Source organism: Neocloeon triangulifer, unplaced genomic scaffold (assembly GCF_031216515.1).
Source record: "Neocloeon triangulifer isolate White Clay Creek 2 clone unplaced genomic scaffold, ASM3121651v1 ptg000014l, whole genome shotgun sequence".
Taxonomy (NCBI): Eukaryota; Metazoa; Arthropoda; class Insecta; order Ephemeroptera; family Baetidae; genus Neocloeon; species Neocloeon triangulifer.
The window spans coordinates 17,647,190-17,660,375 of NW_026775556.1; the positions used below are offsets into that span (position 1 = coordinate 17,647,190).

General features: G+C 34.4%; 2 protein-coding genes across 2 annotated transcripts; one reads left to right on the forward strand and one right to left on the reverse strand.

Moving 5' to 3' along the window:
- Positions 1 to 531: 531 nt before the first annotated feature.
- LOC132201337 (uncharacterized) lies at positions 532 to 1,921 on the reverse strand. The gene is made up of 5 exons (XM_059627435.1): positions 1,884 to 1,921; positions 1,578 to 1,733; positions 1,254 to 1,408; positions 977 to 1,190; positions 532 to 923 (listed from the first exon to the last, which is right to left on the reverse strand). Exons 2-5 carry the CDS (start codon positions 1,719 to 1,721, stop codon positions 834 to 836), a joined length of 603 nt encoding a protein of 200 aa, XP_059483418.1. The 5' UTR covers positions 1,722 to 1,733; positions 1,884 to 1,921; the 3' UTR covers positions 532 to 833.
- Positions 1,922 to 10,033: 8,112 nt separating this feature from the next.
- Positions 10,034 to 12,803, forward strand: LOC132200270 (zinc finger protein 808-like). Its single transcript, XM_059625613.1, has 3 exons — positions 10,034 to 10,296; positions 10,525 to 10,637; positions 10,704 to 12,803. The coding sequence occupies exons 1-3, from the start codon at positions 10,133 to 10,135 to the stop codon at positions 12,020 to 12,022; spliced, it is 1,596 nt and encodes a 531-aa protein (XP_059481596.1). The 5' UTR covers positions 10,034 to 10,132; the 3' UTR covers positions 12,023 to 12,803.
- Positions 12,804 to 13,186: the final 383 nt, after the last annotated feature.

The window sequence follows — 13,186 nt, forward strand, 5'->3', positions numbered from 1 at the left end:
ATTAGTTCCTTTTCAGACTGCGCTAGCACGGTGTATGAGTTTTAATCAGATATTCATTATGGTTTATGCAGTTTTGTACGATTATCCTCTGCAAAGCGTTTTTCTCTTTCCGAATGCAAGGGAATATCTAAATACATTAGCTTGCGGCCCATCTCGGCGCGGACCTCTCTTGAGGCTTCGCGTTTTATCGACGTGTTCGCCAGAGGTGCTGCCGTTTCTTCACATTTTTTTTTCGATTTCATGTATGACTACTTGTGAAGAATAAACAATGATAATATTATAATCAATTCTACTATCTGATACAACTGTAAATGGCAACTCCAAATATTTATTCTAAGAAAATTAATTTTTATATCTGTCCAGATTAATTTTATATTACTTTGTTCTTTGTCTATAAAAAAAATTTAAATTTTTAATTAAATTTATTAAATTTTTTATACAGTTACCTATTCCTTTTTTTAAGAATAAAATAAGTCACTTGAATGATGAGTATATATTTTCATTTATTATAATAGGTACAATATTGTTTAAATCTCTTGCTAAGTTCTCACACAGACATTTGTTTTATTACTACTTGCCTTGATGTAACCTAGCTGCAATCTACAAAGGCCTGGCTACCAGCATAGCAAAAATCTCTCCCTGACCAATAAAAGGAGAGCAGTCTCTGTCATTGAAGGCTTTGAATCTAACCAGCGAGAGAAAACCTCGAACCATTTCCCTGACCTTACAATTCATCATAGAGGTGTCAACAGCTCCACCCTCATTAGATTCACCTCCTTGGGCTTCACACCAACTGATGAGGGCATCGTAAAAGTCTTTCTCGCCGAAAACATTCACTTTTTCTTGCTTAAAATCTCCAAAAATGTGTCCTTGTTTGCAATCGCCAAAGACCTCAGCACCTCACTTCCTCGAAGGCAGATCATCTAAAGAGGAAAAACGGAAATTTCTCGTATTAACAAGAGAAATGCATTCTTACAGCCATGATTTCCTTGGCCTCTTCTTCAAAACTATGCAAACTGAACATGTGATGCAGGATGAGCAGGTCTTCCGCTGAGAAATCAAAGCTGAAGCACATAGTGGCAGCTACTTTGTCCAAAACAGGCACCTGCCACTTTGAAGCAAACTCAAATACGGCCATGGCTTTATCAAGGCTCTCTGAGAAACCAGAAGTTTCTCGTCCATAGAAGTACCTGTTTTTAAAGTTTTTTTAATAATATATATATGAAACGATAAATTTTTAATATTTTACGTACTTCAAAACAGCCTCAAAGATGGGTGGTTGGACGTCAGGCATTGAGATGGGATCATCGGCTCCTTTTCCAGCTTCCACAAAGTGACCAAAGAGTATTTGCTCCAGTGCTGGGCTTTTTGCTGCAAGCGTCAAACGGTGACACTTGAAAAGTTTCTCCTGTAATATAATTTGATTTTTTTAAATTAAAATACCGGTTCTACTGACAAAAGGTTATTCAAAAGACAAATTTAAAAGCGCAATAATAAAAAAAAAAAAAAAAAAAAAAAAAAAAAAAAACTAATCGAATTTCCCAAATTTCAAAATGGTATAGCTAAAAATTATATACCTTGGTGCTGCCAACCAGAAAAGTGCAGTCGTAGTGTTCACCACTTTCCAGCCAAGTCATCATTTTCTTAGAATCATTCAAAATTTGCAGCTGCTCCAAATCCTTGATCTTCTGCTCAGTGCCAGCTTTACCATTTTGTGACATTTTTAAATGGAGCTGTGAAAAAATTATATCAAAATTATTAACTTATTTTTAATCATATCAAAATAATAATTAGAAAGGAAGTGTTTAATTAATAAGTGTAAAAATATTGTGTTGAATTAAAATTAATAATATTGATTAAATTTTTCCTTTTAAAATTCTTACTCTTTTTCCTCGTATAAGCTGCTTTTGCTACACACACTACAGCAGATTCGTTCAAGACGCACTGTGCCCGAGGAGCTCCAGTTCTGGTATGAACTATTGCACTGATGTGGAATCTCTGTGGAGCAAATAATATAATATGTTACATACTCTGTAAATCAATCTGGATTCTGGTGTTTCCTTTACAGTTCTGGTTTCTGGTTCTTTCCCATTTCCTTACTCCTCTGCTTCATTATTATGACTCCCTCCTCTTTCCTCCCTCCCCTGGTCCTGGTAGTTTGGTTCCTCTTTTCAGAACTCCAATAAATACAAATAACTAGTTGAATACAATAATCCTCAAGTAAATTTTCCTTCCACTTGGATGAATTGCTGAATTATTGGTGATTTTCCCACATCATTGCGAGAATTAAGTAAAATATGGGAGAACAGTGAGACGCTTCAACTCTACGCAATAACCATGGTTAAATTTAACCATTGACAATAATGTATAAATAAAACAACGGCCTCAAACAAAATTGCGCCAAATATGCCTTTCGTATTTTTAATTTCAAAAAATGGAAGTTGCGAATAATATGTTTTCTTTTGGAGTTGAAACATTAAATAATTAATACAACTTCTTATTTTTTTTTTTTTAATTTGTATTTGCGAAAAATATGAATTTCGCATATATTTCATACATTTTACTGTAATATAGTGTTAAATCTTCAAAGAAGCAACCCAGCAACAATTATTTTACTTCTTACTTTCTTAAAAAGAAACATACACACGCGGACAAGAATACGCTGCTGCGGCAGCGTCTCTTTCGATGGCGAGCGTTTTAGCCGCTAGAAGTGATACCCACCATTTCTGCTCATTTTTCCCATTTCAATTATTATCATGTCTTTAGCAGAAAAAAAAATAAATAATAAAGAAATATTGTACATCCATATATTGTACTGCAATAATTTAAAACAATTTTTTTTTTGCCATTATCCAAAATTCGTTCCGAGAGATTTCTGCATTGCTAACGGAGAGAAAAATTTCGATCCAACGCTCGCAGATTTTGATTGCCCTTAAAGCTCTCAGAAGTCACCACAAGTCAAATTTATTTAGAATGTTGGAACATCCAATAAGACTTGGTGCAGAACAACATTTTCCAAACCTATTTCGGTTCTGATATCTGATAGAGCCAATTTTGGTGAATAACGACTTAAGGAGAATCGCACTGGAGGGCCGCACAGTGCAGGAATGAATATCAAACACCAGTAGTAAAGCGGCCTAAATTGAGAGAAGTCTGTATGTGGTGTCCCCAGGGCCATAAAGGACCGCAATAAAAATTCAATTCTGGCGGCCAAGGGCCGAACCTGCTCTTGAAATGCAGATAGCTCATCCATCATAAAAAAGGAGAAAGAACGAAACGAGGTCGCCATTGAGTCGTAAAAGCAGTGCAGCATTTTTTTTCTCGCTCGATGCATCTGTGAGCAGCAAATAAAATAATTGACATTCAGGACGCGACGGCTTCAGCCGACCTGTAATCCAATTGTGCGAGTTAACACCCCGTGTCGACGGTGATAGCATCGCTCGGGCTGACCTTCGACCCCTTTTCCATGGCACGTTCTGGAAAAACGTTTGCTTCCAGAAAAGCTGCGAGCGACACCATTTTCCCCGACACGGGGTTAAATCTGGAGAAAATCGTCTGATTGATTGATTTTGCGACTTTCCTGCATTACAGGGGGGATGAAAACAAACCGAAGAGGTAAAACTCGCTCAAAGGGCGCATTGATCCGCGCCAAATTCAATTTCGCCGCGCTGATTATCGTCGAGCCTTTAATGCTGCCTTTGTCCGCCGGCCGGGATTTATTATTTGTCACTTGATGGATGAAGCAGGTCTGCGGATTTTTATTAAAATATAAAATACCCCCTTCTTCTTTTTCATCTTGCCTTCTTCGCGAGATCGATTTTTAATTAGGTGCGTCGTAAATTTTGGCCCAAGTGGGGAAATAATTCATCCAACGATAATGCCTAAATCGATAAATATTATATCATGCAAATCAGCCTCTCCACAGGTAGTGCTCCCTGTTCACAGCCCAGCAGCTGCCGTTGAGAGCTGCCGAGTTTTAATATCATGAGAAGAAAATAAGCCGTCGGCTTGCGATAAAAAAAAAGACATTTCGCGCAGAGATGAATATGTTCTGCTGCTGCGAAAATTAACGCGCTGATAAGAAAAGTGCGCCCGCGGTTAAATGAAATTTCAATATTCCAAGATGAAATTGAATAGCGTATGAATTCACAGAAATTTTGCATGCTCTTATCTTTTCTCAGAAATTCAGTGCACAAAGCACAAGCAGAAGTGCTGATATGAAAATCTATAACTGATAAAAATACTTTTTCATTGCAAGAAATATTATTAAATCAACTAATATTTTATGTATGGCTAAAAATGTAAGTTATTCTTTTTTTTTAATTCTAAAATATGCATCAATAATATTCTGAAAAAAATATTTATCATTTTAAATCATAATTTTCATGCTGTGAAAAATAAAGAACAAGATTAATTCCCCATCCATTGTGTTGATGATGGCTCAAACGGCAAAACAATTAAATGGAATCTCATATCATTGTATTATTAATTTATTTTCATAACTGGTCAAATAAATTGATAAACTTTATATGCATCAAATGAGCAATACGTATTTACGTTTCTGGTCTGAAAGAAGAAGCTAAATTTTCTTAATTTATTAATTAATTTAAAATTTTCTGTTAAAGCTCCTTTTTTTACTTAAAAAACTTATACTTACGTTTTTTGTTTCCTTTGCAGTTACTTGGAATTTAAACTATTGTAAATTAGTTTGACGGAAACAAACAATCATATTCAGTGCGATTAAAAAGTGTTAAAAAGAAGTAAAATTCAGTTTATAATTTATAACCACAACAAAGTTATATGTGAGAGGAAAAATTCTCCTAAATTCTTCCAGCTCCAGATTTTTTCCAAGAAAAAGTTATTATTCTTATTAAAAGAAAACCTGGCATCACGGCAGAAAGAGTTTACGTAAATTCAAAAGAACTCTACTGAGATTTTCTCTCTTCATCGCAGAGAGATTGTTTGCAAAATTGCGTGTCGGCAGCACATTATTTTTCACTTTTTCCACCCACAGCAGCAAACAAACAGCAAAGAATAAAGCTCTCTGGCAGAATGTTGCAATTTTGTTTTGATTTCACAGAGTGTGTACATTATTTTTGTCCGGTACTCTGGTTTTAATGGGCGCAATGATTTTTTTAGTCCGAATTTATGAATCGGCATTGTCTCTCTCTCCGCGTGCAAAGAATGTCGGCCCGCTTTTTGCTCTGCGTTTTAATCGCGCCAGCAAATGATGTTTTGCGCAATTTGCAATGAAAGCGAGCGAACAACAACATGACGCGCGCACGGCTTTTTGTCCCTAGTGTGTGTGTGTGTGCAATGAAGACTTGCTTGTAGTCGGCGGGCTGATTGCCTCGGCTTTTTGTCCCTAACTAGAGGGTCTGCTGATCTTGTCTGCGCCTTCTTATTAGGCTAAAAGCGACAGACGTCAAAAGAAAACAGATGGTGCTGCTGCCAGCCAGAAAGGGGTAGTTTAAAAGCGACCCGACAAATGAGCAAATTTTATTGCAAAGTTACGCCAAGCACACGGACCAAAAGTCAAAAGTTTGATCTCACTGTTCTGGAATTGAAGTCCAGCGTAATTGGGAAAATCCTGCTTATAAAAGTTTCACAACAGGAAATTATGTTTTTTGCTTGTTATTTCAAAATATTTTCAAACAAAGATTTATTCAATTATTTTGTATTTGGCAAACACAAACTTGGTGTATAACAAAAGAATATTATTTTTTAAACGGTAGATTATTCATGGTTTTTTTTTTAATAATTAAAAATAATTTTTGTTTAATAAATTCTTTAAATATAATTATGGATTTTTAATTAAAATTCGAAATAAAAAATATTTAAATTATAAGCTAAAAAATCGTTTAATTCTGTTGATTTTTGAAGAAATTTATAATTAAATCTTAACAAATAATAAATTACGTCTTGTGTCATTTCTCAGTTAATTGTGTAATCTACTCCGCTGGAAACATAGATTTTGTCTTTTTTTTCATAGATATTTTTTCATTCTTTAATATGATGCTGAATATTAAATATTTGAGACTATAGAGGGCTAACTTTTATAAATTTAAACAATTTTTTCTTGTACTAATTATTTATTAGCTTCAACGTCTTTAACGTATTTTTTAGTAAATATAAATTGAATAATTTTAATTCTATACTTATATTTGTTTGAAAATATGTAGTAAAAAAGTATACCCTGATGAAAATTAACTTTGAATCTAATTTTTAAGGCATCCAAATTAATAATAGTTTTATTTCCTTTAACATTTTTCCTTTTTTTTTTAAAAAAGTTATTAAAATCCACACTTCTGAATTCTAAAAGTGAAACTAATAAAATTAGCGGAGTTAGGAAACGAAAAAACTTTTTGTTCTGACCCCTCAAGATGCGACGCGCAGCACTTTGCGAAATTCGTCACTTCTTTTCCGCAGCGGGTTTCCGTGTGGTGCAATTAAGCCGCGGCCCCCGGGACAATTCATTATGCAAATTAAAAAGGCGGTGCCTCTCTCTCTCTCTTTCTGCTAATTATATTAATACTTCTTCTCGTCCTTTCGGGGGCACCATCTTAACTCATCATCTCTAGCTTATCATTTCCCTTCGAATAGAGGAACAATGGCTGCAGCGGACGAGATATTATAATGACCAACAACAACAATTTCTTCCTGTCGACACGCTACTGAATAATACGGCTCGTATAACTCATGTGTCGCAGAACGTATACAAAACCGTGCGTCTCTCTCCTAATAAATTACCACTTTGCGAGAGAGCTAGTCCAAGGAGAAGAGCCAGAGAGAGAGAGAGGGTTGAATTCAATTCAAAATAGGTAATTTATCTCTCGTTGCCCAGGCAAGACGAGCCGGCGATCAATTGCATTCTCTCAAGAGTTGATTAAGTGTTCCACAGAGAGAACTGTGAGGAGCCAATCGTCTGATATTCCAGTCCAACAAGCTCAAACTATTGTTGGCTGATTAAAATATAAAAAAAAAATATGCGTAAAGAAAATGTGATATTAGACATTACATTTTTAATAATGTCTATAGCTATTAATTAATTATTTTATTAAATTTATTACTTTTTAGAGTTTGTTTCTAATTGTTCTGATCAAAGTAATGCAATTTTCAGTTTTTATTTTTCTTTAAAATTAAAACATATTTTTTAACTAATTAAAAAGTATTTTATTCAAATAATTTTAATTTAATAATTTGTAACGTTTTCCTTATCTAATCTGATTTAATTGTAATGTAATTATTTTTTTAATATTATTTTATTATAATATGTCATAAGTTAAGAGAAACTGCACTTTATGCAAAGTATTTTTGACGCAAATATTTTGATTATTCATATTTCATTTAATCATTTTCAGCAAATCGAAAACCCGGAATATTCAGGATGAATATTACTTCTTCATAAATTAAAAAAATTTTTATAGTGGCTTTTTAATAAGGTGAGCTGTGAAGACGCAAGACCACTAAAAATAAAAATAAAAGTTTTCTTTCCATATGAGTGTATCTTTATTTTATAGTAGTTTAAAACCTTGAAGCAAACCTGCTCTATCTTTTTGGTCTCTTTTACAATCTTCTGTTTTGCTCAGCAACTCTGTTAATTTAATTAGTTAATTTAATTTCAGAATGGGGTATCGCTTTTCAGGCGAGACCTCAAAATAATTCGCCAGCCGAAACGTGAGCCCGAGATTTTTGCTTACGGCATTTTCTACTTTGGTCTAGTGTAGCCCAGCTCCTTTTTTTTTTTTTTTTTTTGAACGTGACACCACCTCCTTGCGTTGATGAAAATCCTTTGGTGCTTCGACTTTCAACAAACACACTCCTGCGGAGAGTCACACACGTGACACATGCGGTGTGCCCAGAAAAGAAAACACAAGAGGATGAGAGAAGATCTTTTGTCCTTTTCGGAGCTCACGGTGTCACATGCAGACACAAAATTTTTCCTTGGCAAAGCGATAGGCAAATAATTATGCTCCTGAGGCTAATTAAATTAATATTTAAATTAAATTCAATTTCTGTTCCTTTGAAAATGTATTGAATAATTCATTAATTTTTGAACGCTTATTGAGTAATTAAATAATTATTTACTTTTTCGCATTTTTTATAATCCAAGTTTCAAATTAAAGACTATTTTTTTGCAAACAAAAATATAAAAAAATGAAGCAAGAAATATTTATTTATCATTTTTTTTTTTGCAAAATTTTTATTTTATATTTTATTTAATCTAACATTAAAATGTACATTTTTGTATTTCTAATGTTTTTAAAATATTGTCTGAATATTTTATTTTTCTATCGAAATGGACCATTAATTTCAGGAAAAAGTAGATTTTAATATAATGGACCCTTTCAACAGATAATACAAAATTATCAGATATTTCATAACAAATTAGATCTGGGAAATTTGGTATTTTGTCTTCATTTTGAGTATATTTATATTCTTCCTAGCTGCCTCTCTAGTTTCATTTAGTCGGTCTAACAAAAAGGTAAAAAAAGTTAATTTGCCGCATGTGTAGCTCTCGCAGGGGTGAATTAGACATTCGGGCCAAATAAGCGCCCGGTTCGGAGAGCGCAAAGTGATTTTTCTCGTCGGGAGTAACTATGGGCACACCAAATAATAGGCCTCTCGCTCTCTCTGTGTGTTCTTCGGGGAATCAACCGAACGAACGTATAGCTGCGGGCAATACACTACAATTTAGCCGCAATTCTCATTCAGGCGGCATCCACCCTCTCCGTGCGCTGCTCCTGGGGGACGCTGCAGTTCTCCAGCCCCGGCTAATTCTTACAAAACAGCACCAAACTCGCTGCTTGCTTGTGTGCGATGTTATCCGTATGTGCGAATGGAGTTGTGCGCCCGCAGGCCACGAAAATAGTTTTCTGTCGCTCTCGCACCCTATCTATGCGTTCGCAGCCGACTAATTTTGGCGGGGTTGCGTTTTCATCTCATCCCCGAGATGAGGATGGATGGAGCTCCTTTCTCTCTACCATTCGCGCGTGTTTGCCGAACGCGTCTTTGCATTTCGATGACGTACGGAAATGTTTGTTTGTACCAGCTAATTATTTGCTATGGATTGGTGCAAGGGTTCATGATATGCTGCTAGAAATTAAAAATAATTAAATTTCTTCTTATTATTATATTAATTTGTCCACATTTTGTTATGAATACATTACTCTGATTGTGTGATTTTTATTTAAAAAGAATTGTTGCTTTTCAGAACATGCTGGATATGTCAGTATACCAGTATTAGAAAGATTTTTTTTTTTAAATTCTATCAAATAAAAAAAAATACACCAGGTAAACATTACTGCAAAAAAAAAACAACAACAACAAATGAATCAACATATAAAATAAATAATAAAATAATTTAATTTAATTCAATACATTAAATACATAAAAATTAAAAAAAAAAATCTGTTGTCATTCTGAGGACAAATAAACATCAATATCAATAAATAATAATAACAATAGCTAAAAATTATTTTTTTTACTTTCTAAAGTTGCTTTTGAAATGAAATTTTTATTTTATAGTTGCTTTGATGTTTGTGTGATAAATTAAGTTGGAATTTGGTCAAACAACATAAGCTATTTTTTTTATGTTTTTGTCACATTGTCAAACACGAATTCAAACTCTTTTCCATCTGAAGTAATAATTTTTAAAAAAAATAGTTTGCCCTTTCAGCCCAATTAAAAATGTTTTACAATAACAATCAGTTCGATGAAAATTAATCAAGACACTTTGCAACTAAATTAACACTTTTATATAATAAATAAGTATACAGAATAAGGTAAGTGTAAAAAAATAGCAGTACACTATGAACGTAGAAAAATATAAGAATAATTTTCAACTCTAAAATGTATGTGATCCTAAAACTATGCTTGCATTTGAACCGCTTTTTATTAAAAACTTGATTCACATGATACCAGTTGCCACGTGCTCTTGGGCCACGTGCTCTTTTTGCGCCCTTTGCAGGTAAAAAATAAGCCCCGCCCACAGGGCTGTTGGGGGTTCAAAACAAGTGAAAGTGTGAGCAGCTGGACCCAACGCTGGACCTGCACAACTGCATTTTTGTAAACAAAATCGGATATATCGGATTTATTTTGCTTTCGCTGATGATAAAACCAGAACAAACCAATGTGGGCTGAATTGTGCAGACTTTGCGAGCGGCCGGCGGCCGACGGTGGCCACCGAGCGGCCGAATTGGACAAGGAGAAGTTGTTAAATTTCCTAGAAACTGATCTGGCATACGAAGTCAAGGATGACGACCTTTTTTGCTACTTCTGCGTGTGGGATGCTAGGTCAGTTAATCAATCATAAAATAAACTAATAATAAAGTTTCCAGTCGTTAGAATTGGTCCATTATATTTATTGCAAGTTTATTATCCATGATATAAATTTATATAAAAGATCAAATCAATTTATCAATTTTGAATAATAGAAGAGAGAATTAAGGGACCAATTTATAAAATTTGTTTTTAACTTTAAATTATCCAATCTAAATTTTTCATTACATATTTTTAACGCAGATATTATTACGAAAGCGTTGCCAGACTGATGGAAAATAAAGAAAAAACTTTGGATTCGCGCTGGTGGCCAGAGCTTGATTCCTGTGACATGATTCTTTATAAAGGTTATGAAGGTGTGCAAGAAAGTTCGCTATTGAATTAACATAAGCAAGGTTAATAACACAACATTATGATTTTAGCTGGAAAGGTAAAACAGTGTTGGATTCCATTGACCAAAGTTCAGTTAGAGGAAGCGACTCAACATCAAGAAAGTGAGGAAAGAGCAAGTACCGTGACAAATGTTCCAGAAAATAATTTACAAAAAACTTTGAATATAGAATGCTGTTATTGTGGACAAATCTTTGCGCGAAAATCACGCTGGATTTTCCATATAAAATCTAAACATTCAAAAACTGCAATTCGGTGCAATTATCACAAAAATTGCTGCACTTACTTTAAAACTACTGGCGAGAGGGAGTCCCATGTGAAAGAATTCCACATGAAGCCAAAATCACACGAACTCTATGATTGCATTTATTGCCAACTAAAAGCAATGAAACGATTTACCTTCCTGAACCATGTCAAGCTGAAGCATTCTGATGTTGCCATTAAGTGCCATTTTAAGGGATGCGCAAGTTATTTCAAATCTGAGGCAGAATTGGCCCCTCACATAGAAGCTAAACATAAAAGCATTGAGGAAAGCAAAAAGTTTCAATGCTCTGTTTGCAATTTTAGGTCCAAAAGTAGAATTGTTGTCGTTGAACATGAGATTCAGTTCCACCAAAGAAAAGCTGAAATGTTAAAGTGTTCAAAGTGTCCCAAAAAGTTCACTACCAGAAACGCCTTACAGACTCATACAAAAAAAATTCATATTTTCAGGAAATGTCAAGTTTGCAATTTACAAATATCTGCCTCACTTTTTTTCTTTCATTTAAAAAAGCCTTCATGTGTTAAGTGCAAAACGGAATTTGATTGTCGAGGTCAGCTTGAACAGCACAAACTCAAAGGATGCAGGCCCGAATACTATTGTGACTTGTGCCCTAAGGTTTTCAATTCTTTATCACCTTTGAAATATCACATCCATAAACAACATATTTTCAATGTTAAAAGATTAAGAGCTTTAAAATACTTAAACCTTGGAATTAAGTGCACAATTTGCACTGATTATTTTTCCAGTAGCGGTTCTTTAAGTAGTCACATGAAGAATGTTCATAATCCCCATTATCAAAGCCTCACATGTGCTCACTGCAGTAGGCAGTTATCAAACAAAACAAGTATGGGAAAGCACTTGGCAGTTGTGCACAAAGTGATTGAAACGCGCTACAGTTGTGAGAAATGTCCAAGAAAATTCTACACTGCTTCAAATTTGAAACGTCACTTTGACGCAGCTCACATAAGAAAGAAAATGAAATGTAAAATATGCAAAAGGGAAATGCTCGACTTGAAATTGCATATGAATACTGTTCATGGTGTGAACATGATGCACAATTCTTTGTCTACGTCAGTCTACATGATGTGAAACAGCATACTAAAATCTATTATAACGCATCATGCAAAAGTAACAATGTATAATTAAGAAGTTAAATAAATTTTTTAGTCAATTGGTAATCTAAAAATATTATATCTCTAAAGAAAGCTGAAAGAAAGATAAAAATTTGAGAGAGTTCAAAATAGAGCCCTTCGGTTTGTGCACGGGCGGCACATTTCCGAGGCGGCCAAGACCGAGTTGCTCACTGTCCAGCAGCAGCCTAAATACAATGACTTGACTTTCTTCTGAAAATTTCTGGACGGAGACACTGACATGGACGCGATGGCGCGAATCAAGACCGGCTGCAAGATAAAAGACAGTAATAATGACGAAGAGCACCACCGGCTCGTTCCTCCGAAAGTGCGCCTCTACTCATTTCGCTTTTGCCTCGCATCCCAATGGAATTCCCTCCCTTCTGTGTTAAAATCGTGTGCGTCATATGATTTTCCAAAATTGTGCAAAGAGCGTGTAAAACAAATTTGAAAAAATTTTCCCCGTAGTTTAGGCTGCAGTGCGGCAAGTATTCGGGTATTTATTGCCTCTTGGTAAATACTCGGCTACGAGTTTCAGTGAGTTGTTGTAATTTATCAATTATCATGTTTTGTATTATTCTCCAATTTAAAAACTTTTGTACAGACCGAGAAGAATAAATAATAATAAATTAATCTATTCTAAGTAAGAATTTAAATTTTTTACAAGTTATTGTAACATGAATATTTTTTGACTATGAAATATAGGCATTTTGCATTCTTGTCAATGCAATTTCTCAAGATGAATACCATGAAACTTGGATTATAACCATAGGGGGAATAAAAAATTAACCTCGTATCTGTTAATTCTTTTTATCAAATATTCAACCTCCCTTCAGTCTAAGTTCTGTTGCAATTTGCTTTAACCTCTAATTTTCTTTGATTAATAACTATGTTTCTGATCTGTACAAAGCCGAAAGTATAACAAATATAATAATTTATTGAGATGTCAAATTAATTTTTAATTGATCGTATATAACTAAAAAAATGTGTCAGTGGAATTTGCATTACATATTTTTGTTTTTTCAAATGGATGACGGTGGGAAAAAGCAGTATGAGCTAGAAAGCAGCGTGACCCAAGTAAGCTCCACAATGAGAGCAGAAGTGGTGCGGCTCTTTGCAATCA